The sequence below is a fragment of the Oncorhynchus tshawytscha genome, linkage group LG05 (genome assembly GCF_018296145.1).
Source record: "Oncorhynchus tshawytscha isolate Ot180627B linkage group LG05, Otsh_v2.0, whole genome shotgun sequence".
In the NCBI taxonomy this organism is placed as follows: Eukaryota; Metazoa; Chordata; class Actinopteri; order Salmoniformes; family Salmonidae; genus Oncorhynchus; species Oncorhynchus tshawytscha.
Genome location: NC_056433.1, coordinates 21,986,094 through 22,013,514, shown reverse-complemented (window position 1 = coordinate 22,013,514; position 27,421 = coordinate 21,986,094). Strand labels below are relative to the sequence as shown.

General features: G+C 48.1%; 1 protein-coding gene across 1 annotated transcript in view; it reads left to right on the top strand.

Annotated features, from left to right (window-relative positions):
• Positions 1–27,421, top strand: part of LOC112250157 (afadin-like) — a 122,918-nt gene that overhangs the window by 89,033 nt on the left and 6,464 nt on the right. Inside the window, 15 exon segments of the mRNA XM_042321682.1 lie at positions 665–930; positions 1,198–1,341; positions 1,739–1,937; positions 2,241–2,344; positions 3,932–4,012; positions 19,513–19,578; positions 19,877–19,950; positions 20,781–20,899; positions 21,353–21,553; positions 21,881–21,972; positions 22,587–22,775; positions 22,972–23,295; positions 23,297–23,519; positions 23,627–24,135; positions 26,927–27,061. Coding sequence (XP_042177616.1) covers positions 665–930; positions 1,198–1,341; positions 1,739–1,937; positions 2,241–2,344; positions 3,932–4,012; positions 19,513–19,578; positions 19,877–19,950; positions 20,781–20,899; positions 21,353–21,553; positions 21,881–21,972; positions 22,587–22,775; positions 22,972–23,295; positions 23,297–23,519; positions 23,627–24,135; positions 26,927–27,061 — 2,726 coding nt within the window.

Sequence of the window (27,421 nt, the reverse complement as noted above, 5' to 3'; positions counted from 1 at the left end):
GTTGTACACGTGGTCTGCCACTGCGAGGACGATCAGCTGTCTTTCCTGTCTCCCTGTAGCGCTGTCTTAGGCGTCTCACAGTACGGACATTGCAATTTATTGCCCTGGCCACATCTGCAGTCCTCATGCCTCCTTGCATCATGCCTAAGGCATGTTCACGCAGATGAGCAGGGACCCTGGGCATCTGTCTTTTGGTGTTTTTTAGAGTCAGTAGAAAGGCCTCTTCAGTGTCCTAAGTTTTCATAACTGTGACCTTAAATGCCTACCGGCTGTAAGCTGTTAGTGTCTTAATGACTGTTCCACAGGTGCATGTTCATTAATTGTTTATGGCTCACTGAACAAGCATGGGAAACAGTGTTTAAACACTTTACAATGAAGATCTGTGAAGTTATTTTGATTTTTACGAATTATCTTTGAAAGACAAGGTCCTGAAAAAGGTCCGTTTCTTTTTATGCAGAGTTTATTTACATTCACAGCTACACCGTATGTCACTCGGCTTGCTTTTTAAAGTGAGCCCTCTAGTGGGGACATAGTGTATAGAAATCAATTGAAACCTTGGTGGACTGGTTATTCACTAAGTACTCCAGCAGTAGTGGAAATGTAAAAAGACATTCCTCTTCCTTCCCCTCTTCCTCATCCTCCATCTCTCTCTCTCCCCACGTAGAGGATGTTTTGCACACCCTGACGGGCGCCATGTCGCTGCTGCGTCGTTGCCGTGTCAACGCGGCGCTGACCATCCAGCTGTTCTCCCAGCTCTTCCACTTCATCAACATGTGGCTGTTCAACAAGCTGGTGATGGAGGCTGACTCTGGACTGTGTTCACACTACTGGGGCGCCATCCTCCGCCAGCAGCTCAGCCACATCGAGGCCTGGGCAGAGAAACAGGGCCTGGAGCTGGCTGCTGACTGCCACCTCAGTCGCATCGTACAGGTATGATCCACCTATCTTTGTCCAGCATGGCACACCTGTTAGCTACCCACTGTTTTCCATATGGTGACTTACTGTAGGCAGGGCAGGCTCTTCCACCTCAGAAGAATGGTTGTTATTGAATACTTGTCAGCAGCTCTGGGTGATGCTTTAGGAGCCGTTGTTCCTATGGAAAGTTGTAGGGGAAGGACTTCAGCGTGGACAAAAGGTCACTATAAATCAAGTCTTTCTCTGTCATTAATTGTACTCTGTTCTGTTGTTCCTCCCCAGGCTACGACTCTCCTCACCATGGACAAGTACTCCATGCAAGATGTGCAGAACATCCACAACACCTGCTTCAAGCTGAACTCCCTGCAGCTCAACGCCCTCATGACCAACTACCACTGTGCTCCCGACGAGCCTTACATCCCCCCAGTAAGACATGACTATACGCTCCTCTATTCACGTGCGCACTCCTCTATTCACGTGCGCACTCCTCTATTCACGTGCGCACTCCTCTATTCACGTGCGCACTCACACACTAGGGATACAATGAATGACTGAAGTGGAGAAATGGGGGTTTGCGGTTTGAAGTATTGCTTAACACAAGTCTCCTCCCATAGTTGTCATGTGTTGGAGTTTGAGCTGTTATTTTGGGGTAAACATTAGCTAAGCTCACCGCTTGACTGATCTTCCTAGCTCCCTTTTCCAGTCCAGGTTGCTGTTTCTACTTTGTGGAATATTGAGGAAACAGTCAAAGGACTATTACACACATCCCTCTCCCCTGATGTAACGAAACCCCCATTGGTCCATCTGGTGTCTCCCCCTATAGGAGCTTATAGACCACGTGGTTGCCGTGGCGGAGAACACAGCAGATGAGCTGGCTCGTAGCGACGGCCGAGAGGTCCAGCTAGAGGAGGACCCTGACCTGCAGCTGCCCTTCCTGCTGCCCGAGGACGGCTACTCCTGCGACGTTGTGAGGAACATTCCCAACGGATTCCAGGAGTTCCTGGACCCCCTTTGTCAGAGAGGTACTTGTGTGGAGGAGGATACAAAAATACACTCTATTTCGGAATGTCACACCGGTTGTGTTCTGTCTAAACCTAAAGTTGTGAACCAATCAGAGGCTGGGCTGGCCTGTGTTTGTTTTGTTGACGTGTAGGCAGTGGAATGTAATAGCTATGTAAGAGGAGACTGGAGAGCTGTTTGCTCCTGTCCTCATCAGAGTGTTTGAGAGAGATTCCAAGAGCTGTTCCTGCTGCCGTGTAAATGTAGTCTCAGATCTGTACTAAGTAGAAGAAGATAACTGTGATTTCCTCTCGTGTCCTGTGCAGGATTCTGTCGGCTAACCCCTCACCCGCGCTCCCCTGGGACCTGGACCATCCACTTTGAAGGAGTCGACTGCGACAGCCACTTCTCTGCAGACAACTCAGACCTGGTAGGTGTCCCTCCAACCGTTACAGCTTAGGACTATGCAGGACACCATTACATTGAGACGCAGACATGTCCTTATACATTAGCCACCATATTACTAAGTAACAGAGAAGCACAGAGGAATGAATAGGCTGCTGATTTTAGCTGTTTAGAACACTTGAATATTTCAATTACTCAAATTCTCTGTTTGTGGCTTAATGTTTTGGCATCACTTGTTTCCAACGATCGTATGGAAAACGTTAATGTCCCATGCTTCTGTCATGCAATCACTGTTCTGCCCTACTCTACTTAACACTAACACACACACACACACACACACACACACACACACACACACACACACACACTTCCTACTGCTCGATTTCAATCAACACCAATTACACCACAGAGGCCAATAAGTGACCAGAGAGCTCTGGAAAAGCAGTAAATTATACCCTTCTCACCCTAATCACACAAAAAAAGAAATTACACTGCTTCCTGTATAATGGCCCTGTTTTTTTCCCCCCCAGCTCTCCTTTTTCATGGTTCAAACCTCAAATCAGGGTTGGCATTAGCCCCAGCCCCCACACTAGTAAAGGGACTGGGAAGAGGAGGAGGGCGCCCAAACCGCTTAAGCACCGCTGAGGTTTTGATTAATGGCCTCTTGGTCGTGTGCCAGGCAGGGCGACCCCGGCACCCCGCCTCATGTTTCCACCGCATTGCTCCAGAATCACTACTCTAGTGTTCCATAGAGTCCCGCTGTTAGCAGCCATTACAGGGTTAATAAGACACACAGAGACAGACAGGGGATCCCAGAGGACAACAACGGGTAGGTTTCCCTGATCACTAGTCCAGACAGGAGGTGTTACTATAGCTAGTCTAGTGCAGTCAGACTTTTGTCATCCTAAAAACTATTTCTCTCTGGAGATGCTCTCGCTGGCAGGTGTTTGATTTAAGAGTTAGTCTCTTACTGCAGAATATCTGTTGTCTGAATGAATGTTTTCTTTACTCATTGTAGCCAGCTGAACCCTGCATCACCATTGCCCTGCCCTCTAGCACTTGGTGAAATCACTCCAATGGCATTCAGAAAGACTTGTTCTACACCACATCACACGATGAGAACTGCCACTAGATCCCTGTTACTTAATGTGGCTTTGTATCCACTCTCTGTCTCTGAACTATGTGGATGTACAGCATAGCTCAGCAGATGAGCGAAGAGTTGTTTGTGTCTTTGGGGCTGTTGAGTCTCAATGTGTTCAGTGCCATAGGGACGAGAGGCAGTCTGTGTGGAAAGCCCTGCCCTCTCCCGCTCTCCCCACCCTGCTCCCAGGCAGCCCTCTTTTTAAACGATCCCATTGAGATCCTCTGGAGCCAAGCGCATGTGGCTTTCATTCTTGACTCCTCTCCAGCCCCCGCCATTTCTCATTGCGGTCGCCCCAACCCAGCTCTCTCTCTGTATGACGACCCTGCTCTGCGCCTATCCCTCTGCTCCCTCATCCAGCGCCTCATTCTGCCTAAGAAACGTCCAGGAGAGCGCTCCCAGCTCTGAGAGCCCTGTAGAAGCACGTTTTTCCTAAGCTAACGCTCTCTAAGCTGTGTCCTCTCGTTGCAGCAAATGCGGAAGGAACCGGAAGTTGTGACGGTCACCCTGAAGAAGCACAATGGCATGGGCCTCAGCATTGTGGCTGCCAAGGTAAGACATCTTTCAATCCTTTCCTTTCATTATTGATAAGGTTTTTGTCGATACCCACTAGTGCTCCTGGAAGAGGTTTGTGACTTCCTGGCTGGAAGGGAAGTGTTATGTGAGTGATGTGAAATACACAGATTCAATTAAGAAATAACCCAGAAACATTTGTTGCGTCCATGCTCAAGCAGACTTGATGACTACTGCCTGGTGAACACATAAATAATCCAAAATAAGCCCTTCTCTCAATCGTTGTCAAGAACCTGCCTGAAGGTGTCCTCATTTTCAGTTCAACAACATTGCCGGTGGAACATGCTGTTTCTAACAGTGTTGGTGTGGATTGATATAAGAGCCTTAGGTTGTACTGGGTTCTCTTCTGTGGTTGTTTACTGCATTAGTCTGCCGTAACTCCGGATAATGGTGTGTGTGTGTAAAAAATTTCACTGTCATGTTTCAGCTGGCACCATTATAGCCCAGGTCTGACCCGGGTTGGTCTGTGTGGGTTAATTTGAGTGTGTTTCTGGGGGCTTTATGCTGTATGTCCACCAGATGTGTATACGTTTTGCCGGATGTCTAGTCCAAATTTTCGCTACTTGATGCACATGTGCTTCGTAAGGCTGCAGAAACATTTGCAGCCTGGAGGAGAAGGTCATTTTGCCTGTCGCTGGGCTCTCTGCCCTGTTCCACCAAAGCACTGATTGCTACCGGGGCCTCCATGCAAAAAATGTTGCTGGTCAGTTGAATGTGAAATAATTAGCTGGAAAGGGGAAGCTAGGCTAACTAGCCAAGTGGTTAGCTTTGTAGTTTGTACCACCATGCGGTAAAGCACATCACAGCCTAGTGCAACATCCCCAACGCCGCGTTGCGGACTACTCCATTGGCAATGATTTTGACGCGTCTGTGGGACATGAGGCTTTAGACTGTCACTGACAGAGGAATGAGAGTCTGAGAAGAAGAGGGGGCGGATAGATGGTGTGTGGGGGGGGTGGATGGAGGACGATTGGGAGGGCGAATAGAGTGGCCTCCCTGAACTGTTTATTTTCAAAGCATAGTTTTTGTATTTGAGGAGGTGGGGGCCACACCCTCTGTTTTTACTGCTATTTTCAACCTGAGGTGGTGTGAGGAAGGGAGGGAGAAAGACCGAGAGAGGTGGGGAGAAAGAGCAGAGGGAGGGGAAAATGGGAGGGGAGGACAGGAGACAGAAGGAAGGCATGAGTCCGAGGCAGACTGGAGAAGTGAAGGAATGAGAGAGAGAGAGGGGGAGAGCGAGAGGAGTCATTTGCCCAGTGCAGAACACAGCTGGGTAGTGCTCTGAAAGTTTACCCAAACTGTTGCAGAGTAGTGAGTGGCTAACGCTGGCGGACTGTTTACCTAACTCTGTAAATGGTATTTCCTACTCTGGCTGGCTGCTGATTATTTGTCATATGGCGTCCTACAGTAGAATGTAGTGTGGACCTCTTTCTTTCTCCCACTGCGCCGCACCTAGTATCTCCTCCTTCGCTAGCTGTTTTGTTTTGGTCTCTGACTGGTCTCTGTGGTCTCTGTGATTATTACACCAGTACATCTGGGCTGTGATCTGCCCCTCCTTGTGGACTTTTAATTGAGCCTGAGCACGAGCCAGTTCTAGCCGAGCGGGAACTCTCTACCTACACCATGTGGTTCTCTGTGGTCGGAAAGAAGGACGAGTCGGTGAGGCGCTCTCTCTCTGTCTCTCTCTCTGTCTCTCTCTGTGTTAAATACAGGTGTGACTGTGTATGTGTGGTGGGTGGAGGGGGGTGTGTAGCCGTTTTGTCAGAAGAGGGGGTTGAGGATGGGAAGACACAGGTAATAGACCTCCAGTATGTGCTGCTGTTCCACTTGCTCAGTGTTCTCTACTGCTGTAAGCTTCACTGTCTTTCATATTTCACACCTGTAGAGTTTTCTCTCATCAAGTATTCTTTTGGGTTTAAATTCCATCTTTTGCAGGGTTTCTCATTCAAAATGTATGCTTTCTCTTTTGCCAGAAACTCAGACCAAATAAGCCTCCAGCTCACACCAGTTCATCATATTGCTGTGACCCACTATGTAAGGAACCTAGGACGGTTCTCTACTGAGCTATTTTGGGCTATCCAGCTGCTCTACTGCTGCTATCTCAAGACCACACAGTTAATGATTGTCAAGGTGATGCAGGCACACAGGCCAGAACTTCATCTCTGGAACAAGAGCTTGATTTGCTTAACTTTTGTCCCCTTGATTCTGCTCTGACAGGCCTAGTTTTGTTTACTCCAGGCTGTTATGCTGCAGATGTTCACCTAAAGGGTTTCGTGGGGACAGAGTGTTGGGTTCCAAATGAGGAAGAACAGGGGGATATCCTGACCCTCTCTCTCCACTCCACCTCACAGGGGAGTCCTGCTGCTCATTGTCCAGCATTTCCCCACACTGACGACAACCCAAGGCCTGGGGAAGCTATTCTGATTAATCTTTCCCCAATCTGGAGGTAGACAGACTGGCCCTCGAACTTAACAGACGTTCTCATTCCTTTCGGTGCTTTTTAAATATTATATAAGTTGGCTTGTTTGTCTGTTTGCTAGTCTGTTTGTTTTGTAGATGTTGAGACGATAGTGATGGAACAGTAGTGTAGATGCAGCTATACAATGATTAGCTGGTAGAGTACAAACTCTATGGTCTCCCTCCAGTAGAGCGCTGTAGCAGCAGTAACAATGGGAGGATGTGCTCTGAGCTCGCGGGGCTGTGTTTCCTGCTGCTGGTTAGCTCGCTGGCTGGCTGTGTGTGAGACGGAACTCTGAGCATTAGCTTACAAGTGTGTGTGTGCTTCTCAGAATGTGGTTGCACTGGTCACTCACTGCCTGCCAGTCCTGCCCTGGGACACAGCAAGAGCTACAACATGTAGCCCTACAGTAGTCTATATTTCCTGGGTGGGTTCTACAGTATGTACTCAACTGAATGACGGTGGTTACTAAGAACATGGCAAAACCCAGCTGTGGGTTCCCAGCTAATGATCACTCCCCTTTTTCCTTTGCCATTCTTTCTCTGTGACAAATGGAATGTTTAGTTCAATGCCCAGTGAGTTCACTGTTCCAATTGCCCTGCCTCGGACCCTTCTGTCAATCGCACGTTGTTTGGGGTGAAGTTGTACACAGTGACGCACACATTATCACGGGCAATTTAACACTTGGCCTTGTTGCCTCCCTAACCAAAGATCTAATCATCTAACCTCTATGGGAGGCATGCTCGTGTCGAGACAGTTTGCCACTTTGAATTCTGGCGCCTAGTAGAATTTGACAGCACTCTCATTTGCCCATATAGAACTGCCTCATACTGTCAGTTAGGATTGGGGTGGATGCTCACATTTGTGACAGCACTCATTCCATGTTTGACTGCAACTGCCTGGATTAGGAGCAGGTACTGAGAGAGGGAGGGAGTATCTAATTTAAGGCAACAGATATATGACCACCACGTAGTGTTGGAGGAATGGAAAGAAAAGCTGCTAGAGGTTTAAACATGCTGTTCTCTAGGTATTCTCCTCTCCATGCGGTTAGTAGTGTGTCCAGGGGACCAGACATCTAGTCTCCCTCTCCATAATTGTCCCTCTTCAATCTGTGGAGCGTTGGTTCCAATGATTTGTGAGTGTGTGCGCGTGCATTTGACCATGTTGGACGTGGTTCTTATCAGACTGACATATATCACATCTGGCTTGAGTTAACCCCTGAAAGGTCCCTCGTCCCCGCCGCTCTGTGAGCTGCTGTTTTTATCACTTCATTAGAGCAGTGAGCCTGCCGTGTGTGTGTCCTTGTCTACAGCCCTGCAGCTTTTAGACAGACTGTCAGACAGAGGCAGAAGTTATTAAACAACAAAATGAAAGAACAGCAGATGAGGAATGAGCGAGAGATGGATTGTACTCTCCAGGGAAATATCCAAATCCCCCCCTTCTAAACCAGAGCCCCATCTGCCTCTGTCAAGACTGAAGAGCCTGTTTAATAGAAAACCACATGAAGAGCCTAGCAGCCTCCTTTAACCATCACACACCTCAGACAGAGGGGCGAAGACACCGATCTGTGTGGTCTCCACTAAACCAAGCAAGCCCTGCCCCCCACCACACACACACACACACACACAACAGAGGGAAGCATACTGGAATTATTTAGACCGCAGGCAGATGTCAAGACGTCAGATTAGTGTGGTGCCTAAGTGTGTCTGTATTCTGTTCATCTGGAGTTGCATAGAGTTGGCCCAGTGTGACGATCGCACTGTCTGACACACTTCTTATCAGATTCAAGGACACATTCTCTTTGCTTAATTCGCTGCCATCACAGACAGAATGTTCCATCTTGAGAAATAAAGATAAGAACAGAGATGAGAGAGAAAAATAAGTCTGTTTTGTGAGATGATATTATGCTGCTAGTTCCTTTCTCCTTCTTTCTCCAGTCAAATTGTGTAGCGTAGCCTGAAATAATGAGTGTATGGATGGATGGAGCTGTTCACGTCTCACTATGGCGCTCAGCTTAAATACCAAAGAGCTGTGGACAAATTGACGTGTGTGTGTGTGTATTATAGTAAACTTCCTCAGGACTCCAGTCCACTGCACTCGACTTGGTGTGATGAACTGTTCTTTCCTGTGCTAAACCCAAAGGCAGGAAACTGCATATCATAGTATGATTTTATGTCCTCTAGGAGTCTGGTTTAAGATATGCACTCTCACACACAGTATGAATGCCTCCTCAGTGTGAAGGGACAGACAGACAGTAGTTGTGTGACAGGATGTCTTTGCTCTAATTTCCTATAAAGCAGATCTGGGTTACAGTGCAATTCCCTGGGCAGGAAGACTCATTGCAGGGCAGGTCGGGAGAGCTGTTTGTTTGTGGCACAGTACATTTGACTGAAGTAAAAAATAAACATAAAATACATTTGGACTGCTTTAGTGGGCTCCCTTCCTGAATCTACATTTTTCCGCAGTCAGCTAGTTTGTGAAAAACTTAACAGTTCTCAATTAAAGTAGTAAAACTTCATTTAGATTTTGTAAAAGCAAAAGCACACAATTGCGATAAAGCAGATCTATATTTTGTGGCTGTGCGTCCTCTCTTCTAATTGGTTAAAACAATAAATTAACTGAAGTTGAACTGTGAGTTTACAGTGAGGTGTGATATGTGTCTGGGCAGTGCTAGCTTTGTGTGAGTGTCTGGGCTGTGCTAGCTTTGTGTGTGTGTCTGGGCAGTGCTAGCTTTGTGTGTGTGTCTGGTAGAGGTCGACCGATTTTACGATAAAAAAAATAATAATAAATGTGTCTGGGCTGTGCTAGCTTGTGTGTGTCTGGGCTGTGCTAGCTTGTGTGTGTCTGGGCTGTGCTAGCTTGTGTGTCTGGTAGAGGACGACCGATTTTTACGATTAAAAAAAAAATGTGTCTGGGCTGTGCTAGCTTGTGTGTGTCTAGGCTGTGCTAGCTGTGTGTGTCTAGGCTGTGTGTGTCTGGGCTGTGCTAGCTGTATGTGTGTGTCTGGGCTGTGCTAGCTTTGTGTGTGTGTCTGGGCTGTGCTAGCTGTGTGTGTGTGTCTGGGCTGTGCTAGCTGTGTGTGTGTGTCTGGGCTGTGCTAGCTGTGTGTGTGTGTCTGGGCTGTGCTAGCTTTGTGTGTGTGCCTGGGCAGTGCTAGCTTTGTGTGTGTGCCTGGGCAGTGCTAGCTTTGTGTGTGTGCCTGGGCAGTGCTAGCTTTGTGTGTGTGTGTCTGGGCAGTGCTAGCAACAAAGTGTTGGAGAAGAAAGTAAAAGTGTAATATGTGCCATGTAAAAAAGCTAACGTTTAAGTTCCTTGCTCAGAACATGAGAACATATGAAAGGTGGTGGTTCCTTTTAACATGAGTCTTCAATATTCCCAGGTAAGAAGTTTTAGGTTGTAGTTATTATAGGAATTATTGGACAAATTCTCTCTATACGATTTGTATTTCATATACCTTTGACTATTGGATGTTCTTATAGGCACTTTAGTATTGCCAGGGTAACAGTATAGCTTCCGTCCCTCTTCTCGCCCCTACCTGGGCTAGAACCAGGAACAGAGCAAGGGGTACAACCACTACAAGTCTCAGAGCGAGTGACATTTGAAAAGCTATTAGCGCGCACCCCGCTAACTAGCTAGCCATTTCACATCGGTTACACCAGCCTAATCTCACAAATTGATAGGCTTGAAGTCATAAACAGCTCAATGCTTGAAGCACAGCGACGAGCTGCTGGAAAAACGCACGGAAGTGCTGTTTGAATGAATGCTTACGAGCCTGCTGGTGCCTACCATCGCTCAGTCAGACTGCTCTATGAAATCATAGACTTAATTATAACATAACACACAGAAATACAAGCCTTTGGTCGTTAATATGGTCGAATCCGGAAACTATCATCTCGAAAACAAAACGTTTATTCTTTCAGTGAAATATGGAACTGTGCCGTATTTTATCTAACGGGTGGCATCCCTAAGTCTAAATATTCCTGTTACATTGCAAAACCTTCAATGTTATATGTCATAATTACGTAAAATTCTGGCAAATTAGGCATCCCAAACTGTTGCATAAACCCTGACTCTGCGTGCAATGAACGCAAGAGAAGTGACACAATTTCACCTGGTTAATATTGCCTGCTAACCTGGATTTCTTTTAGCAAAATATGCAGGTTTAAAAATATATACTTCTGTGTATTGATTTTAAGTAAGGCATGGATGTTTATGGTTAGGTACACATTGGACAAGACAGTCCTTTTTCGCGAATATGCAAAGCAGGACACGCTCGATAAACTAGTAATATCATCAACCATGTGTAGTTAACTAGTGATTATGATTGATTGTTTTTTATAAGATAAGTTTAATGCTAGCTAGCAACTTACCCTGGCTTCTTACTGCATTCGTGTAACAGGCAGTCTCCTCGTGGAGTGCAATGTAATCAGGTGGTTAGAGCGTTGGACTAGTTAACTGTAAGGTTGCAAGATTGAATCCCCTGACAAGGTAAAAATCTGTCATTCTGCCCCTGAAAAGGCAGGTAACCTACCGTTCCTAGGCCATCATTGAAAATAAGAATGTGTTCTTAACTGACTTGCCTACTTAAATAAAGATTAAATAAAGGTGTTAAAAAAATATTTTTAAAAATAGGCCAAATCGCTGTCCAAAAATACTGATTTCCGATTGTTATGAAAACTTGAAATCGGCCCTAATTAATCACTCCACCTCTAGTCTCTGGGCAGTGGTAGCTTTGTGTGTGTGTCTGGGGAGTGGTAGCTTTGTGTGTGTGTGTCTGGGCAGTGGTAGCTTTGTGTGTGTGTGTGTCTGGGCAGTGGTAGCTGTGTGTGTGTGTGTGTCTGGGCAGTGGTAGCTTTGTGTGTGTGTGTGTGTCTGGGCAGTGGTAGCTTTGTGTGTGTGTGTGTGTGTGTGTCTGGGCAGTGGTAGCTTTTGTGTGTGTGTGTGTGTGTGTGTGTGTGTCTGGGCAGTGGTAGCTTTGTGTGTGTGTGTGTGTGTGTGTCTGGGCAGGGGTAGCTTTGTGTGTGTGTGTCTGGGGTAGCTTTGTGTGTGTGTGTGTGTGTCTGGGCAGGGGTAGCTTTGTGTGTGTGTGTCTGGGCAGGGGTAGCTTTGTGTGTGTGTGTGTGTGTGTGTGTCTGGGCAGGGGTAGCTTTGTGTGTGTGTCTGGGCAGGGGTAGTTTGTGTGTGTCTGGGCAGGGGTAGCTTTGTGTGTGTGTGTCTGGGCAGGGGTAGCTTTGTGTGTGTGTGTCTGGGCAGGGGTAGCTTTTTGTGTGTGTGTGTCTGGGCAGGGGTAGCTTTGTGTGTGTGTGTCTGGGCAGGGGTAGCTTTGTGTGTGTGTGTCTGGGCAGGGGTAGCTTTGTGTGTTTGTGTGTGTGTGTGTGTGTGTGTGTGTGTGTGTGTGTCTGGGCAGGGGTAGCTTTGTGTGTGTGTGTGTGTGTCTGGGCAGGGGTAGCTTTGTGTGTGTGTGTGTGTGTCTGGGCAGGGGTAGCTTTGTGTGCGTGTTGTGTCTGGGCAGGGGTAGCTTTGTGTGTGTGTGTCTGGGCAGGGGTAGCTTTGTGTGCGTGTGTGTGTCTGGGCAGGGGTAGCTTTGTGTGTGTGTGTCTGGGCAGGGGTAGCTTTGTGTGTGTGTGTCTGGGCAGGGGTAGCTTTGTGTGTGTGTGTCTGGGCAGGGGTAGCTTTGTGTGTGTGTGTGTCTGGGCAGGGGTAGTTTGTGTGTGTGTGTGTGTGTGTGTGTCTGGGCAGGGGTAGCTGTGTGTGTGTCTGTGTGTGTGTGTGTCTGGGCAGGGGTAGCTTTGTGTGTGTGTGTCTGGGCAGGGGTGTGTGTGTGTGTGTGTGTGTGTGTGTGTGTGTGTCTGGGCAGGGGTAGCTTTGTGTGTGTGTGTGTGTGTGTCTGGGCAGGGGGCTTTGTGTGTATGTGTTTGTGTGTCTATGCTGTGTGTGTGTGTCTGGGCAATGCTAGCTTTGTGTGTGTGTGTGTGTCTGGGCAGTGCTAGCTTTGTGAAAGTGTGTGGTGGCGGCTGCGCTAGGTGTGTGTGAGATGAAGTACTCTCTGTCCTTACTGGACCCTACCACAGTGTGAGCGTGCTTAGCCTCAGATCATAACACCTGGTAAACTGATCACAAACTACAAAGGAGAGGGTCATTTCCCCTGCTCACCCTGTGTTGTTGATCAGTTACTTAAGAGTGATGCGGTCACTTGTTAGTCCACACATTTAAAGGCGTCAGTGTCTGTCCGAAAAATGGCTCTTGTAGTAGGTACAATTGTGGAGTAAAAAGTTAACAGAAGCGTAACATTGAAATGGACAGCAAGGCACTTCATCCAAAAAGTGTTTGAAAACTTTGTGATACTGCAGCTCCCTATTAAAGTTCTTCATAGAAATTATCATGCACTTAATTTCTATCAGATGTTTTTGGGCATTGATCTTTCCTCTGAATATGCTGTCTACAGTGTTGTTCTGGAGCCACATGCGCCGAGGTTGAACATGCTGTCTACAGTGTTGTTCTGGAGCCACATGCGCCGACGTTGAACATGCTGTCTACAGTGTGTTCTGGAGCCACATGCGCCGAGGATGAACGTGCTGTCTACAGTGTATTCTGGAGCCACATGCGCCGAGGCTGAACGTGCTGTCTACAGTGTATTCTGGAGCCACATGCGCCGAGGCTGAACATGCTGTCTACAGTGTTGTTCTGGAGCCACATGCGCCGAGGCTGAGACTTGACTAGACATGTTACAGCTATATAATACTCTGTAATTGTCTCCTTTGGGGCATTCAGCCCCCCCAGCTGTCTGACTCCAATCACAGGTGTGATGTGTGCCACACTTAGTCCACACAGACACAAATCTCCTCTTGGCATCGGGCGAGGCGTGCAGCATGACTGCGAATCGACACGTTTAACACCCTTCTCCGACAATGTGTTCATTAAAAACAGTGTTGTAGCAGAGTAGAACACCTCGCTAGGTGAGATGCTGGCTAGCAGAGTAGAACACCTGGCTAGGCGAGGTGCTGGCTAGCAGAGTAGAACACCTGGCTAGGCGAGGTGCTGGCTAGCAGAGTAGAACACCTGGCTAGGCGAGGTGCTGGCTAGCAGAGTAGAACACCTGGCTAGGCGAGGTGCTGGCTAGCAGAGTAGAACACCTGGCTAGGCGAGGTGCTGGCTAGCAGAGTAGAACACCTGGCTAGGCGAGGTGCTGGCTAGCAGAGTAGAACACCTGGCTGGCTGGCTAGGAACACCTGGCTAGGTGCTGGCTAGCAGAGTAGAACACCTGGCTAGGCGAGGTGCTGGCTAGCAGAGTAGAACACCTGGCTAGGCGAGGTGCTGGCTAGCAGAGTAGAACACCTGGCTAGGCGAGGTGCTGGCTAGCAGAGTAGAACACCTGGCTAGGCGAGGTGCTGGCTAGCAGAGTAGAACACCTGGCTAGGCGAGGTGCTGGCTAGCAGAGTAGAACACCTGGCTAGGCGAGGTGCTGGCTAGCAGAGTAGAACACCTGGCTAGGCGAGGTGCTGGCTAGCAGAGTAGAACACCTGGCTAGGCGAGGTGCTGGCTAGCAGAGTAGAACACCTGGCTAGGCGAGGTGCTGGCTGGCAGAGTAGAACACCTGGCTAGGCGAGGTGCTGGCTGGCAGAGTAGAACACCTGGCTAGGCGAGGTGCTGGCTGGCAGAGTAGAACACCTGGCTAGAACACCTGGAGGTGCTGGCTGGCAGAGTAGAACACCTGGCTAGGCGAGGTGCTGGCTGGCAGAGTAGAACACCTGGCTAGGCGAGGTGCTGGCTGGCAGAGTAGAACATTTGAAAAAGAAATGGAGAGCCACACGCTCTAGGAGCTCAGATGAAATAATTGAATAACGCTGGTTATTAGACTATTAAATTATATCTGACCTCCTAGGGTGTGTGGCTCTCCTTTTTCAAGCTTTCTGTGAACTCAGCCATTAGTGTCAACTTCCTCTCCTTTACTAGAATAAATCATGTTAGGTCTATATGTGTTTTAGGTCCGAAGGAAGGGGTTTTAGTGACATAGGTGAGATACATGTTGGATGAATGGGGATTATACCACCTTTAGGCAGGTATGAATACTACCCTGTATTCTGCTACACTAGCCAGCCGTCATACTAAAAAACAGTAGCAATTAGAGCTCTCGTTAAAGCACTGCAGAGTTGTATTAATGGGCTTTATAGACCTTCATTTTGTTTCATGCTGTGCTAACTGAGCCTATGAACTTGGTGTGTGTGTTTTGGGCTGAGCGGCCGAGGCGGGGTACAGTAGCCCTCCTGCTGTGTCGGTCTATGACTACTACCTTACAGGGTTGTGGATTCCATGAAACACCGCCTCCCTCTCTGTCTTTGGGTTAGAGCTCCTATTTCCCTCACATCTCTCCTTGATGTAAAAGGCCTTCATCTAGAACGTTACTCATACTCTACTAGTCTACATGTTTCTGTGGTAACAGAAGCTCTGACATGTTTTGGGGAGATCGGGTAGCACCTAGTTATGGCTTTAGATTGGACACCTGAAAGAACACAAGTACCATATGGGTTTTTGGTGACTTAATGACGTCGTCGTGTCGGTAACAACAACCCATGTTGCGTTGCATCTCACACACACACGCATTTCCAGGTTTGTTTCTTCCCCGTGGCAGTATAGATGAAACTGACAGCCTGGGTTTCTCACTTGCCCAAATGTGAGCTATGATAAGATTTCTGTCTTGTAGGACAACAAACCTGAATCTGTATCAGCCCTGGTAGAGGGCCAGTAGTCCTCATGTGGGTAAGGGGACACCTTTTCCTCCTGTTCCCCCCCTAAGTGATGGGGACCATTATGTCCCCCGGGGAGGACGGGAGGCCCTCTGGAATGTCCCCCTCTGGGCTTAGGTGACACCCCTCTAAGAGGAGTCTGTCACCCAGCACCAAGTGACAGCACTGGTAAATAAGACACAGATTAGTGACTACCACAACAGTGACAGACTGAACATAGTGACTACCACAACAGTGACAGACTGAACATAGTGACTACCACAACAGTGCCAGACTGAACATAGTGACTACCACAACAGTGCCAGACTGAACATAGTGACTACCACAACAGTGCCAGACTGAACATAGTGACTACCGCAACAGTGCCAGACTGAACATAGTGACTGCAACAGTGCCAGACTGAACATAGTGCAACAGTGCCAGACTGAACATAGTGACTACCGCAACAGTGCCAGACTGAACATAGTGACTACCGCAACAGTGCCAGACTGAACATAGTGACTACCGCAACAGTGCCAGACTGAACATAGTGACTACCGCAACAGTGCCAGACTGAACATAGTGACTACCGCAACAGTGCCAGACTGAACATAGTGACTACCGCAACAGTGCCAGACTGAACATAGTGACTACCGCAACAGTGCCAGACTGAACATAGTGAGTGCCAGACTGAACATAGTGACTACCACAACAGTGCCAGACTGAACATAGTGACTACCACAACAGTGTCAGACTGAACATAGTGACTACCACAACAGTGCCAGACTGAACATAGCGACTACCACAACAGTGCCAGACTGAACAACACTACCACAACAGTGCCAGACTGAACATAGCGACTACCACAACAGTGTCAGACTGAACATAGTGACTACCACAACAGTGCCAGACTGAACATAGTGACTACCGCAACAGTGCCAGACTGAACATAGTGAGTGTCAGACTGAACATAGTGACTACCACAACAGTGCCAGACTGAACATAGTGACTACCACAACAGTGCCAGACTGAACATAGTGAGTGCCAGACTGAACATAGTGACTACCACAACAGTGCAGACTGAACATAGTGACTACCACAACAGTGCCAGACTGAACATAGTGACTACCACAACAGTGTCAGACTGAACATAGTGACTACCACAACAGTGCCAGACTGAACATAGCGACTACCACAACAGTGCCAGACTGAACATAGCGACTACCACAACAGTGCCAGACTGAACATAGCGATGTCTTCAGTGTATCTGCTGCTGGTTTAGTTGACTCTTCTCTCTATTCAAGGGTTTTAGGTCTGGTGGTTTTCATATTCTTGGCTCATTCTTGTTTATCTGATGCTCTGTGGTTATGCTATATTAGAACAATTGTATGGTGCAATAGATATAAAGTGACATGGACATCAAGGTGGGGAGGAGAGGGGGGTATAATGTAGAGTAAATGGCTCGGCTTTCTCAGGCAGATTCTGTGTCTGCCTCTCCGCTACTGTGGCTGAACCCTACTCTGGGCTCCCCCATACCCACAGATTCCCTCGGTCTCTCTGTCCATCCTCTCTCTCTGTCTCGCCCTCTTTAGTCTTCAGATCCTCTGTCTTTACATTGTTTTCGTTGGCATCAAACGTAAAGCATCACATATAAGGAGTGTGGTAGTTGACTCCTCAACGGTTTATATTTCAGTGGTTGTTTTGGCAGATCTTCACAACAGATCATCAAACACTTTGAGGAATAAAGTCAGCAGGCGACTGCCCAAACCTCTCCCGTAGCTTTAGTGTCGACCGCCAGCCTTTCTCAGCCGATCACCACACACTAGCCTTAAAACAACAGTGTGTCGCATCCACGGCAGCCCTTGCGTGAGACGTGCAATGGGCCCACACATGGGTGGCTTTTACTGGTAAAGCCGTCCAATCCCGGTTCTCGTGTTTGACTTGTATATTATTGGCACCTCCAGCTGGAGTCAGTCTCTACCCACAGCCCCCTGCTGATCTCTGTTAAGGGTCACCAGAGCCCCATACCCCTCCTTTAATGTCGCTTCCAAAGACTCGTGGCCCAGCGTCAAGAGGTATTAGTGCTCAGACTGGAATGTTGATACTGTAAATACATGGTCTTATCGTGAGTCACTACACTTGAGTAGGAGCATAAGTTGGTGTTGTGGTGAGGTGTTGAACTGGTGCTGTGGAGGAGAAGGACCACCAGGCTGGCTATGCTGTGTGGCGGTATCTATCTGCTGCACAGTGGAATGTGTTGTTGACCGTTGAGGACGAGGGCTGGGATCTCCCTCTCCTCTGGCTGCTGTCTCTCTGGCTTGTCATATTCCTCCGCTCCAAGATGCTATGGTTTGTCTAGAGGGAAACACCTGTTCTGTTTTCTCTCTCCCTTTGCTTCTCAACACACATTCTCACAAAAACATGTTATTTTTTTATTTAACCTTTATTTAACAAGACAAGTCCGTTTAGAACAAATTCTTGCTTACAATGACTGCCTACCCCGGCCACACCCTAACCTGGACGACGCTGGGCCAATTATCCGCAGCCCTATGGGACTCCCAATCACGGCTGGTTGTGACACAGCCTGCAATCGAACCAGGGTCTGTAGTGACACCTCTAGCACTGAGATGCAGTGCCTTAGACCGCTGCGCCACTCGGGAGCCCAACATGTTTCTAAAGGTTTTGTACTGTACTGGTGGCTCATCAGAAGAGGTCAGGACTGTGTGTGATAGGCCTACATGTTTCTAAAGGTTTTGTACTGTACTGGTGGCTCATCAGAAGAGGTCAGGACTGTGTGTTATAGGCCTACATGTTTCTAAAGGTTTTGTACTGTACTGGTGGCTCATCAGAAGAGGTCAGGACTGTGTGTTATAGGCCTACATGCGGATGCAAGTGACAGTGTAAAGCAGTTTCATTGCTTTAACAGAAGCTGTACTAATTCCCTTGAATTCATGAAGGAGTTCATGTTCAACTTCAGAGATGAACCATTTGTTCTCAGTAACACTAATAGTGTCTGGTGGCCAAGTTCTCTGTCAAGTTAATTTGATGCTGTTCCATGGGTTCCTTCAGGCAAGCATGATGTTGAATTGTCGATCTTGAATGGGCTAAGGAGCAATTGTTCAGTGGAGTTCTGGAGTTACAAAGTAGGAGTAAAGTCTGTGTCTACTATCTAGCCTGCTATGTTTGTACAGGTGAAAGCTCTTTTTAGAGTGGTCTGGTATTATTGGGCCATAGCTCCATGTAAACTGTTCTCTCGTGTTATTTTGAAATGGAATGATATTAAACCGAACAAGTACTATCCCAGGCAGCTCAATGTGATCTCTACCTGATCTTCCCTAAATATTACAGCTGGCTCTGGCCAGGCCATCAGCAATGGGAAAATACTTTTTCATCAAAATAAAAATGTTAGTCCACTCTTTCTAAAACGCTGACGCTCAGGGATTCTCCCACACTACTCTAGGATTGTATTTGAATAGTTTGTGGAATGATTTAAGCAGTATTAACTGGTATGGTGATTTGAGGCCTTGTTGGAGTTTTAGTTAGGCCAGAGGGATGGGGGAACCACTCATTATAGGGTTTCCCGGTCTTTCAAATGTGGTGACGTTTAAAGGGAACCTAAACTGGCTGAAGTGGCTCGTCAAAACAGCAGATGACACGTATCATGTCAAAACAGCAGATGGCACGTATCATGTCAAAACAGCAGATGGCACGTATCATGTCAAAACAGCAGATGGCACGTATCATGTCAAAACAGCAGATGGCACGTATCATGTCAAAACAGCAGATGGCACGTATCATGTCAAAACAGCAGATGGCACGTATCATGTCAAAACAGCAGATGGCACGTATCATGTCAAAACAGCAGATGGCACGTATCATGTCAAAACAGGCAGATGGCACGTATCATGTCAACCCTGCTTTGGCCTTGTCTCATGTAGCGTCATTATTAACACCATGTTTTGTTGATACTTCTGTCAACAGTGCTGATTGAATCTAAGTGGTCCTGCTCTCTAGATTCCAGATGAATAGTTTAATTTAGCTGTCAGTTCACTGCAGACAGATGACTCCAGACAGTGCTACAGTAGCTGTGTGATTTGAGTGATGTGCTATAACCCTAAATGGTCTGTGATGCTGTTAACAATGTTTCACCAGTCCAGTAGGCCAGCTGATCAGCAGCTGTGCCACAGTAGCATGTGTCACAATAGACAACTGGGGCCAAGTGTCCCAGCCAGACCTTCTTTATGTTCTGTCTGTCTCCTTGGCCTGTGTACTGAATGTTCTCCTCGGTCTTCCTCCAGGGTGCTGGGCAGGACAAGCTCGGGATCTACATCAAGTCTGTTGTGAAGGGAGGCGCGGCTGACATGGTGAGTGTTTTAGATCAACGACTACATCCTGTATTCAGAATGACCTCATCTAGTATGTCAATTGTGAAGTATTTTGGCTGTAATGTCTTTTTTTGTTATATGTTGGACCTCAGTAAGACTAGCTGTCTCCATTGGCGTTGGCTAATGGGTGTCCTAATAAATCTACTCAAATCAAAACTCTAGACTGACTCACAACAATGACTTTCAATGTGTGTACTGCTGCTATTATACAACCTGTCTCTTCTTCCCTCACCCTCTTTCTCTGTGTGTCCGTGTCTGCGTGTCTGTGTGTGTGTAGGACGGGCGTCTGGCTGCAGGGGACCAGCTGCTGAGTGTGGACGGCCGCAGCCTGGTGGGCCTCTCCCAGGAGAGGTAATGCCTCAGAAATATTTCTGGCCTGCCTTGCCCCGGGTCACTCCACAACACTACTTGGCCCTTGTGTACAGATTGGGTTTAGGATTGAAGCAAGACATGTAATGTCCTGCTGTTGTCCTGATAACGCACTGAAGAGAACCCAAGATAGAGAACATCAAGGCCAAGTTGATACAAAGAGCCATTTCAATAGAAGCCAGTCACACCATAGAACTAAATTGGCTCAATCACGTTGCACGAGCAGAGACTTATCTACAGTGCACTGACTTACAATGACCTCCATGATGTTTATGTTGGGTCTAATAGTAATGAATAGCTTATCCTTGGTCCATGCCTCTCACAGATGAATCCTTTATACACTTTCAAACACCCACAACCTTTTTGTCTGTGTGCCTTTGGTTTCCAAATGCCCAAACAGTTGAAACTCAGTGCTCAATCGCTAACATTCTGTTTTCAAAGAGTTGATTTGAACTTTTAAAATCTAATAGCCATGTTGAAATGAAAGCATTACACTCTATCTGCTCTTCAGCTGAGAATCTGTTCCAACTCTTGGATTTGTTGGTTGCTTTGAGAAGTTATTGTGTGTATGTGTTTGCCAGTGATTAACCACAAGGCCTTGAGCTCCAAACAGACAGTCTAAAACTGTGGGGAAATGAATTTCTAAATGCTATTGCGTATGGTGAATGTTTTAAAGCCATAAACATCTTACATGATGAAAAACAACAACTTTGGCATATTTGTTTTGATCTGTTACATTCAATCATCTCTCCATTCTAATCTATTCTGATTGAGTCCCAGGAATATATGTGATGTCCTCGTTCTCTTGTCAGGGCTGCGGAGTTGATGACGAGGACAGGCTCTGTAGTGACACTGGAGGTGGCCAAACAGGGAGCCATCTACCACGGCCTGGCCACGCTCCTCAACCAGCCTTCTCCTATGATGCCCAGAGGTACGGGTCTGCTCTGCTAGGGCAATGGTGGTGTCTGAAAATTCCCCTATTGTCTCCTGTATAGTGTACTACTGGCCCACAGGGTACCATTCCAGATGTAGACAATGTCCCTTCTTGTTGTCATGGTCTAGAGTCAGTGTTACCACACTAGCATAATCAGGGTTTGTGGCTTGGCTCTGGCAACCCCCCCCCAATCAGTCACACACAATTAAACATAGCAGTTGTCATTAGGGCTCAAAATTCCATTGAAATGTCAGAAGCCAAAGTCTGAGTTGTTTTGTTTTCAACATCCAGCCTATAGACTTCTGTGGTATTAGAGAGACAGTTGTAGTTTGAGGTGCTGGCTGTTAGTGTGTGCTGTGAACATGACTGCAGATAGTTAAGGATGTCCATTGTGCATGAACTGTCTGCTGTGGTTGGCTCATTAATCCTTAATCTCGCTCTCCCTCTCAGCGTCGCAAGGAGGGCGTGACAAGAATGGTAAACTGAGACCAAAGAGCGAAGGCTTTGAACTGTACAACAACTCGGTCCAGAACGGCTCTCCAGAGAGCCCCCAGGCCGACTGGCAGGCCTACCCAGAACCAAAGAAGATGAGCGGGGAGGAGAGGCTACTGAAGAACCGGGCCGACCACCGCTCCAGCCCCAACGTGGCCAGTGAGTAGATCGAAGGGGTGATAGAGGGACATTTATTAGGCTTGTTGTGACATACTGTACATGTCCGGAGGGCAGTGCTACCCAACCCTGTTCCTGGGGACTTGTGCCAGTGTGTCTTGATTAGGAGATTATTTTAGTGTTGGGCTGGAACAAAAGCCTCCAAACCCCATAGCAAGAGATGGTGAACGGTGCTCACTGAGGTGCAGTATGTGGTGTGAGCACTGGGGTACAGTATGGTGTGTGTGACCACTGGGGTACAGTATGGTGTGTGTGACCACTGAGTTTGCCTCTGCTCAGCTCTGACTCAATGGCGTTTTCCTCCTCCAGACCAGAGCCAGAGTCCGGGAGGGAAGGCCGTCTACACACGAGGACCTGGGACCAAGATCACCTCTGTCTCCACGGGCAACCTGTGTGTTGACGTGAGTAAACACAGCAGCAACAGCAGCCAGAGCAATGTCTCTCTGAGGAGAAATTTGACTCTGTCCGAGTTATGAGACCACACCAAGACATTACCAGTCACACCACAGGACAGGTCAGAGTAGGACAGGGCTGAAGTCCATCATGCAGAGACCGTACAGTATTGCGTTATTTCCTGTTTTTAAACCCGTTTTTCTCAGCACTCAAAACTGTAATGAGTCATGAGTCATTGGTGGTAAAAACCGAAAGCAGCGTTACTGAAAATAGCTTTACCTCTTGTTTTTCATGTTCCCCTTTAATGAATCCTAATCAGTTCTCTAACCACTTACTGATTAGCTACCCAGCTGTGGTGCTGTGTTCATGTGCTGCCTCACCAACAAACAATGTTCTTTCTGACTACGGCACCCCAACGCCATCTACCGTTAACAACACTGATTCCAGAAATCCAAGACCACAAGAACAATTGTCTAGTTTATCAGGTGTCTGGTAGCCAACCTTAATGTATGGTTTGAACTAACACAATTCCTTCTCTATGCGACCACAAGAACGATTATCTTGATCTCTTAGACAACCGTAATGTCTGGTTAAATAGTAGTCCCTTTTTCCTTGTCTATAGGACGAGCCCTCTCCTCCCCATCCGGAGGCCTATCCTATTCCCACTCAGACCTACCCCAGGGAATACTTCACCATCCCAGCCTCCAAGTCTACGAACCGGATGGACTCGGCCCCAGGACAGATATACGCTGACGACAGGGGTCCTCCCGGCCCCTTGGAAGACCACCACCACAACAGCATAGCTATGCAGGTGTGCACACAGTGACATCACTCCAGGAGCAAAGGAATCATACAGAAATGTTTTCTCTGAATATTCTCCCTCAGAGTATATACTATGAAAAGCGTGTTAATTTATAAAGGAATTAGGTGTATACAGTTGGGGAAAAGTGTTGTGCTGCTCTTGCACTGTGTTAATGTGTGTGTGACTGCCGTGTCTGTCCTCTCAGCGGGTGGACCACTCTCAGGAGGAGCTGTGTGACCTCCCAGGGGGCTACCCTCCAACCGGCCTGCGTCCTGAGGACTTGGTCCACCTGCAGCAGCAGAGAGAGGGTGACTACCAGCGGGGCAGTGGGGAACACTGGGTCAACCACCACCAGGTCTCCTCCTCCGTGGAGTCCTCCACCTCCAGCCAGGAGCACCTCAACTACTCCTCATCCTCCTCCAACAAGACCCAGAGCAACCACAAGAGTGGCCCGGGACGCTGGAAGACCCCCGGCCCCATCGCTCCCCACCCAGTCCCCGTGGCCCAGTCCACACGCACGGACCTCCCTCCCCTCCACCGCCCCCTCCCCCGTACACTACCAGGACTTTGAGCTCCAGCCCGACCTGCCCCTGCCCCCTCCTCCCTCGGCCACCCAGCAGCAGGCCTCAGCCGCCGCCGCCGACCGCAAGAAGCGCGAGGAGCAGCAGCGCTGGTATGAGAAGGAGAAGGCCCGGTTAGAGGAGGAGAGGGAGAGGAAGAGGAGGGAGCAGGAAAGGAAGCTGGGACAGGTCCGTAACCCAGCTGTGCCTGTAGCCCACAACAACAACCAACACGGGGGCACACTCCCCCCTCCCACACAGCACCAGCAGATGCCCCCTCCCCGGTCCCCCATGCAGCAGGTGCCCCATCCCTACCTCCCCCAGGGCCAACAGCAGGCCCAGCAGCAGCAGCCCCCAGGCCAGAGAAACTGTCCACCCTGCCCAGAGCAGGCACCCTGCCCCCTCAGGGTAACCCAATGGACACAGTGATCAGAGAGCTGCTCCCCCAGCAGCAGCCCCGCACCATCGAGCGCCGGGACCTACAGTACATCACCATCAGCAAGGAGGAGCTGTCTTCCAGCGACAGCCTGTCCCCAGACCCCTGGAAGAGGGACGCCCGGGAGAAGCTGGAGAAGCAGCAGCAGCTGCACATCGTAGACCTGCTGGACAGGGAGATCCAGGACCTGCAGGCCAAGCCGGAGCGTACGGCCGAGGAGAGCGACCGGCTCAGAAAGCTGATGCTGGAGTGGCAGTTCCAGAAGAGACTGCAGGAGTCCAAGCAGAGTGATGAGGAAGATGAGGAGGATGACGACGAGGACGTGGACACCATGATGATCATGCAGCGGCTGGAGGCAGAAAAGAGAGCAAGGGTGAGCTGCCCTGGAGAGCAGAGGTCTAGTGTGCACAGTGGAGAGCAGGAGGATGTGGAGAAGGTAGGCTACAGTATAGAGAATCATACCGGACATCAGAGGTAAGGTGTATGGAGGAAGACCAGTGGCCCAAGATCTTCATAGTGCTATTAGATGCACATGAACCTATCATTGGTTACAGTACACCCATTATAAATGTTCTGAGCTCTGAAAGGTTTTTAGCCTCTCTACTGAAGTTTCTCATGCCAAGGAAGGGCGAGCCATGGGAAGCAAAACACTGAGAAAAGAGGAAATGGAACTGGGCTTAATGGTTACAGAATAGGATATGGAATTCCCATGAGGAACCCCATGAAGTAGCTAGCTACAATGCAGGTGCACATTGCAAAACATTCAACATCCTTACGTCATTGCTTTGCCATGCTGAGCTGAGCTGCTGTACTCAACTGGCTGTGGAGGGAGGGAGGGAGGGAGGGAGGGAGGGAGGGAGGATGCCGGACACACAACAAACTTACATGGAAACATGGCAAAGTACAAATTGGTTCTTTTTAACAAATGTATTATGGCCATTTGGAAATGATTCATCTCATTTTCCTGGTCTAACAAGATGGCTAGAGTAGCATATTTTTGCCCATCAAAAAGTGTTGTACCATTGTACATGCAAAAAAACACCCTTCCTTGGACAGAATAAAATGCCATCTAACCTGGGCTAATGTTGCTAGTCCCCTCAGACGACACCACAGATCAACATAAACCCCTCTACAGTGTATTGCTTCTCATTTGTAACTGTTACAACAGTACTATCTTCAGTCTGCTGTGACCTTGTATCCAGACTGTCTAGTGAGACAATGATTCCGGGATGTAGTGAGCAGTCCCTGCCAGCAAGGCCAAGGCTCACATCCCCTTCTTGTCTGTCTCTGAGGGAGAAAGATGGTCTTAGTTTCGGCCAGGGGGTTGGTGGTGGAACGATGTGTAAATTCCTCCTGTAAACGGGGCACTTTGGAGCTCCATGCGAGGGATGGGACTGAGCGGAGCGTTGTCTATCTGAGGGGAAGTGGGCCACTCATTCGGCCGCTGGCAGTAATAAGCCCCATTCTGTGGAGAAATGTTCCTGGCACCACATCACTGCTGCCTCCAAAACCCCTAAAAATGTTTTTACTTTTATCTTCTTCTATGCCCTCCTTTTAATTTATATTTATTTACTCTATTTCTCCCTCGTTCTTCCTGTTTTCTTCCTATTTGTTTTTTTCTCTTCTCCCGCAGCAGACTGCTGTCCCAGCAATCTCTGTTCTAGACTTGGTACGTTCTCTCTTTACGCACTCCTCCTTATCTTCCTTTCTTGTCTTCGGTTCCACCTGTATTTCTCTTCTCGTTCATTCTGTCCCCTCCCTGTCATCTGGCCTGGGGGGGGCTGCTGTTCTCGTGGGGCGACGGGGGTGGGGTACGGGGAAGTCACCCTGCGATGCTGTGGAACCCTGTCTGTCTCCACTAGATAACTGCTGCTGTGGAACGGTGATCTAACAGACAGTCACACTTAGTCATTTGGTCAGGGCTCATTTAAAGACGATACCACATAATAATGCCTCATAACATAAATAATCATCCCTGAAAAAATAATATTCCCAAAAATAATAAGAAAATCAGTATGATAACTCATCTAACCTTAAAGAAAGAACTAAAGAACTACCTGAGACATGGTTAAATACTGTATTTGTTCCAGAGAACTCAGTACTATGCAGCTGTTTCAGTACAGGGAGCTGCCTGGCCTGCAGTGGGGGTCTGTCTGCATGATTTGAGACCCTCCCCCAGCAGTGGTCATCTGCATGTGGGGTGTAACCATCATTGTGTCATTGTCAGTCCACTTCATTCAACTCATCCAGCTCTGTGTGAACAACGCCGGTGCTCAGCCAATATAGCATCGCTCTCCTCCTCAACTCCCCTCTCATTGGGGAAGTTGCACCGTGTAGCAAATGTTTCTACTGTCCATCTGTAATCATGTTTCATCCGGTGATTGACTTCCAGTCTGTTGTGTTTGGTCACCATGACATCAGTGATGTAACTAAGGCTTGAACTGGACGCTCCTCTGCTCTGCCTAGCCATGCTGCTGTTTGTTCTCACTGCACGTTGCCATTCATTCTGCATGTCCAGCTGTCGCCATATGCCTGTCTGCAGTGCAGACCGTTTTACTCTCACCACAGACGACCTATCCTGTGGCAGAGAGAGAAGAACCTCTAGATTTCTACACAGCATACAGAGCATCCCATCAGCATATCTAGACCTAGAAGTTTTCAACACAACAAGCCCTTGTCTGGAAACCCGATGCCAGTGTGAGGTACCTCACAGGGGGGCCAATCTACTGAATTAGCCTTTGTGTAGATGTGTGTAGATGCAGACCTGATAGGGGTCCTTAGGGCTTTGGGGATTTACTGTGGAGCTGTGACTGAGTGAGTAAACACACCAAATATAGTGATATGAGCCCATGACAGGAGGTTCTGTGTGAACTAACCTGACCTGCACTATGCATTGAGACCACAGACAGACTAGCGCAGCAGTAGGCGCTGTTCTAGTTGCTGAGGATAGTTTGTTACTAAATTATATTTCCACCTTTTCACGCTAGGAAGTATGGCCTCACAACATTAATGTCCAATGCATTTGAATAGTAGATGAAACAGTTGATTTACAAGTATATTCCACTGATTCATCTCCAAGCACACCATTTTGAAGGACTCCTGAGATCACTAGACTGTAGGCCGTTCCTGGGCCGTGTACATGGTGCTGAAGTGTCTGTGTGTAGTTGCAGGACGAGGAGCGGCGCAGGAAGCAACAGCTGGAGGAGATCCGTAAGCGCGAAGCGGAGGACCGGGCCAAACAGGAGGAGGAGAGACGCTGGAGAGAGGAGGAGAGGGCCAGACGAGAGGTCGATGAGAAGGTACACCTCCCTGACAGGACCCACAGAACCACGTATATCGACGCTACACAGTTCTCACACAGCACATAGCTAGCTAGCTAACACACAGCTGGTTAGACAGGTGCTGTCAAAATATGATTTCTCATTTATGTTCATACAGGCAAAATATTCTATCATACATTTCTATCTGTGATTTCTGTTCAGTCAGACTTCAATACGATTATAAAATAATATGAATGCAATAGACCGCAATTAAATCCAGATGCTTGCATTGCCCACAGCTGTCTTTCAGTATTATTATTCGTTACATTTTATTAAAGCTAGTTATGTGAACGGATTGATGTCACTGCCAGCAGAGCAGATTAAAGCAGATGCCCCAGT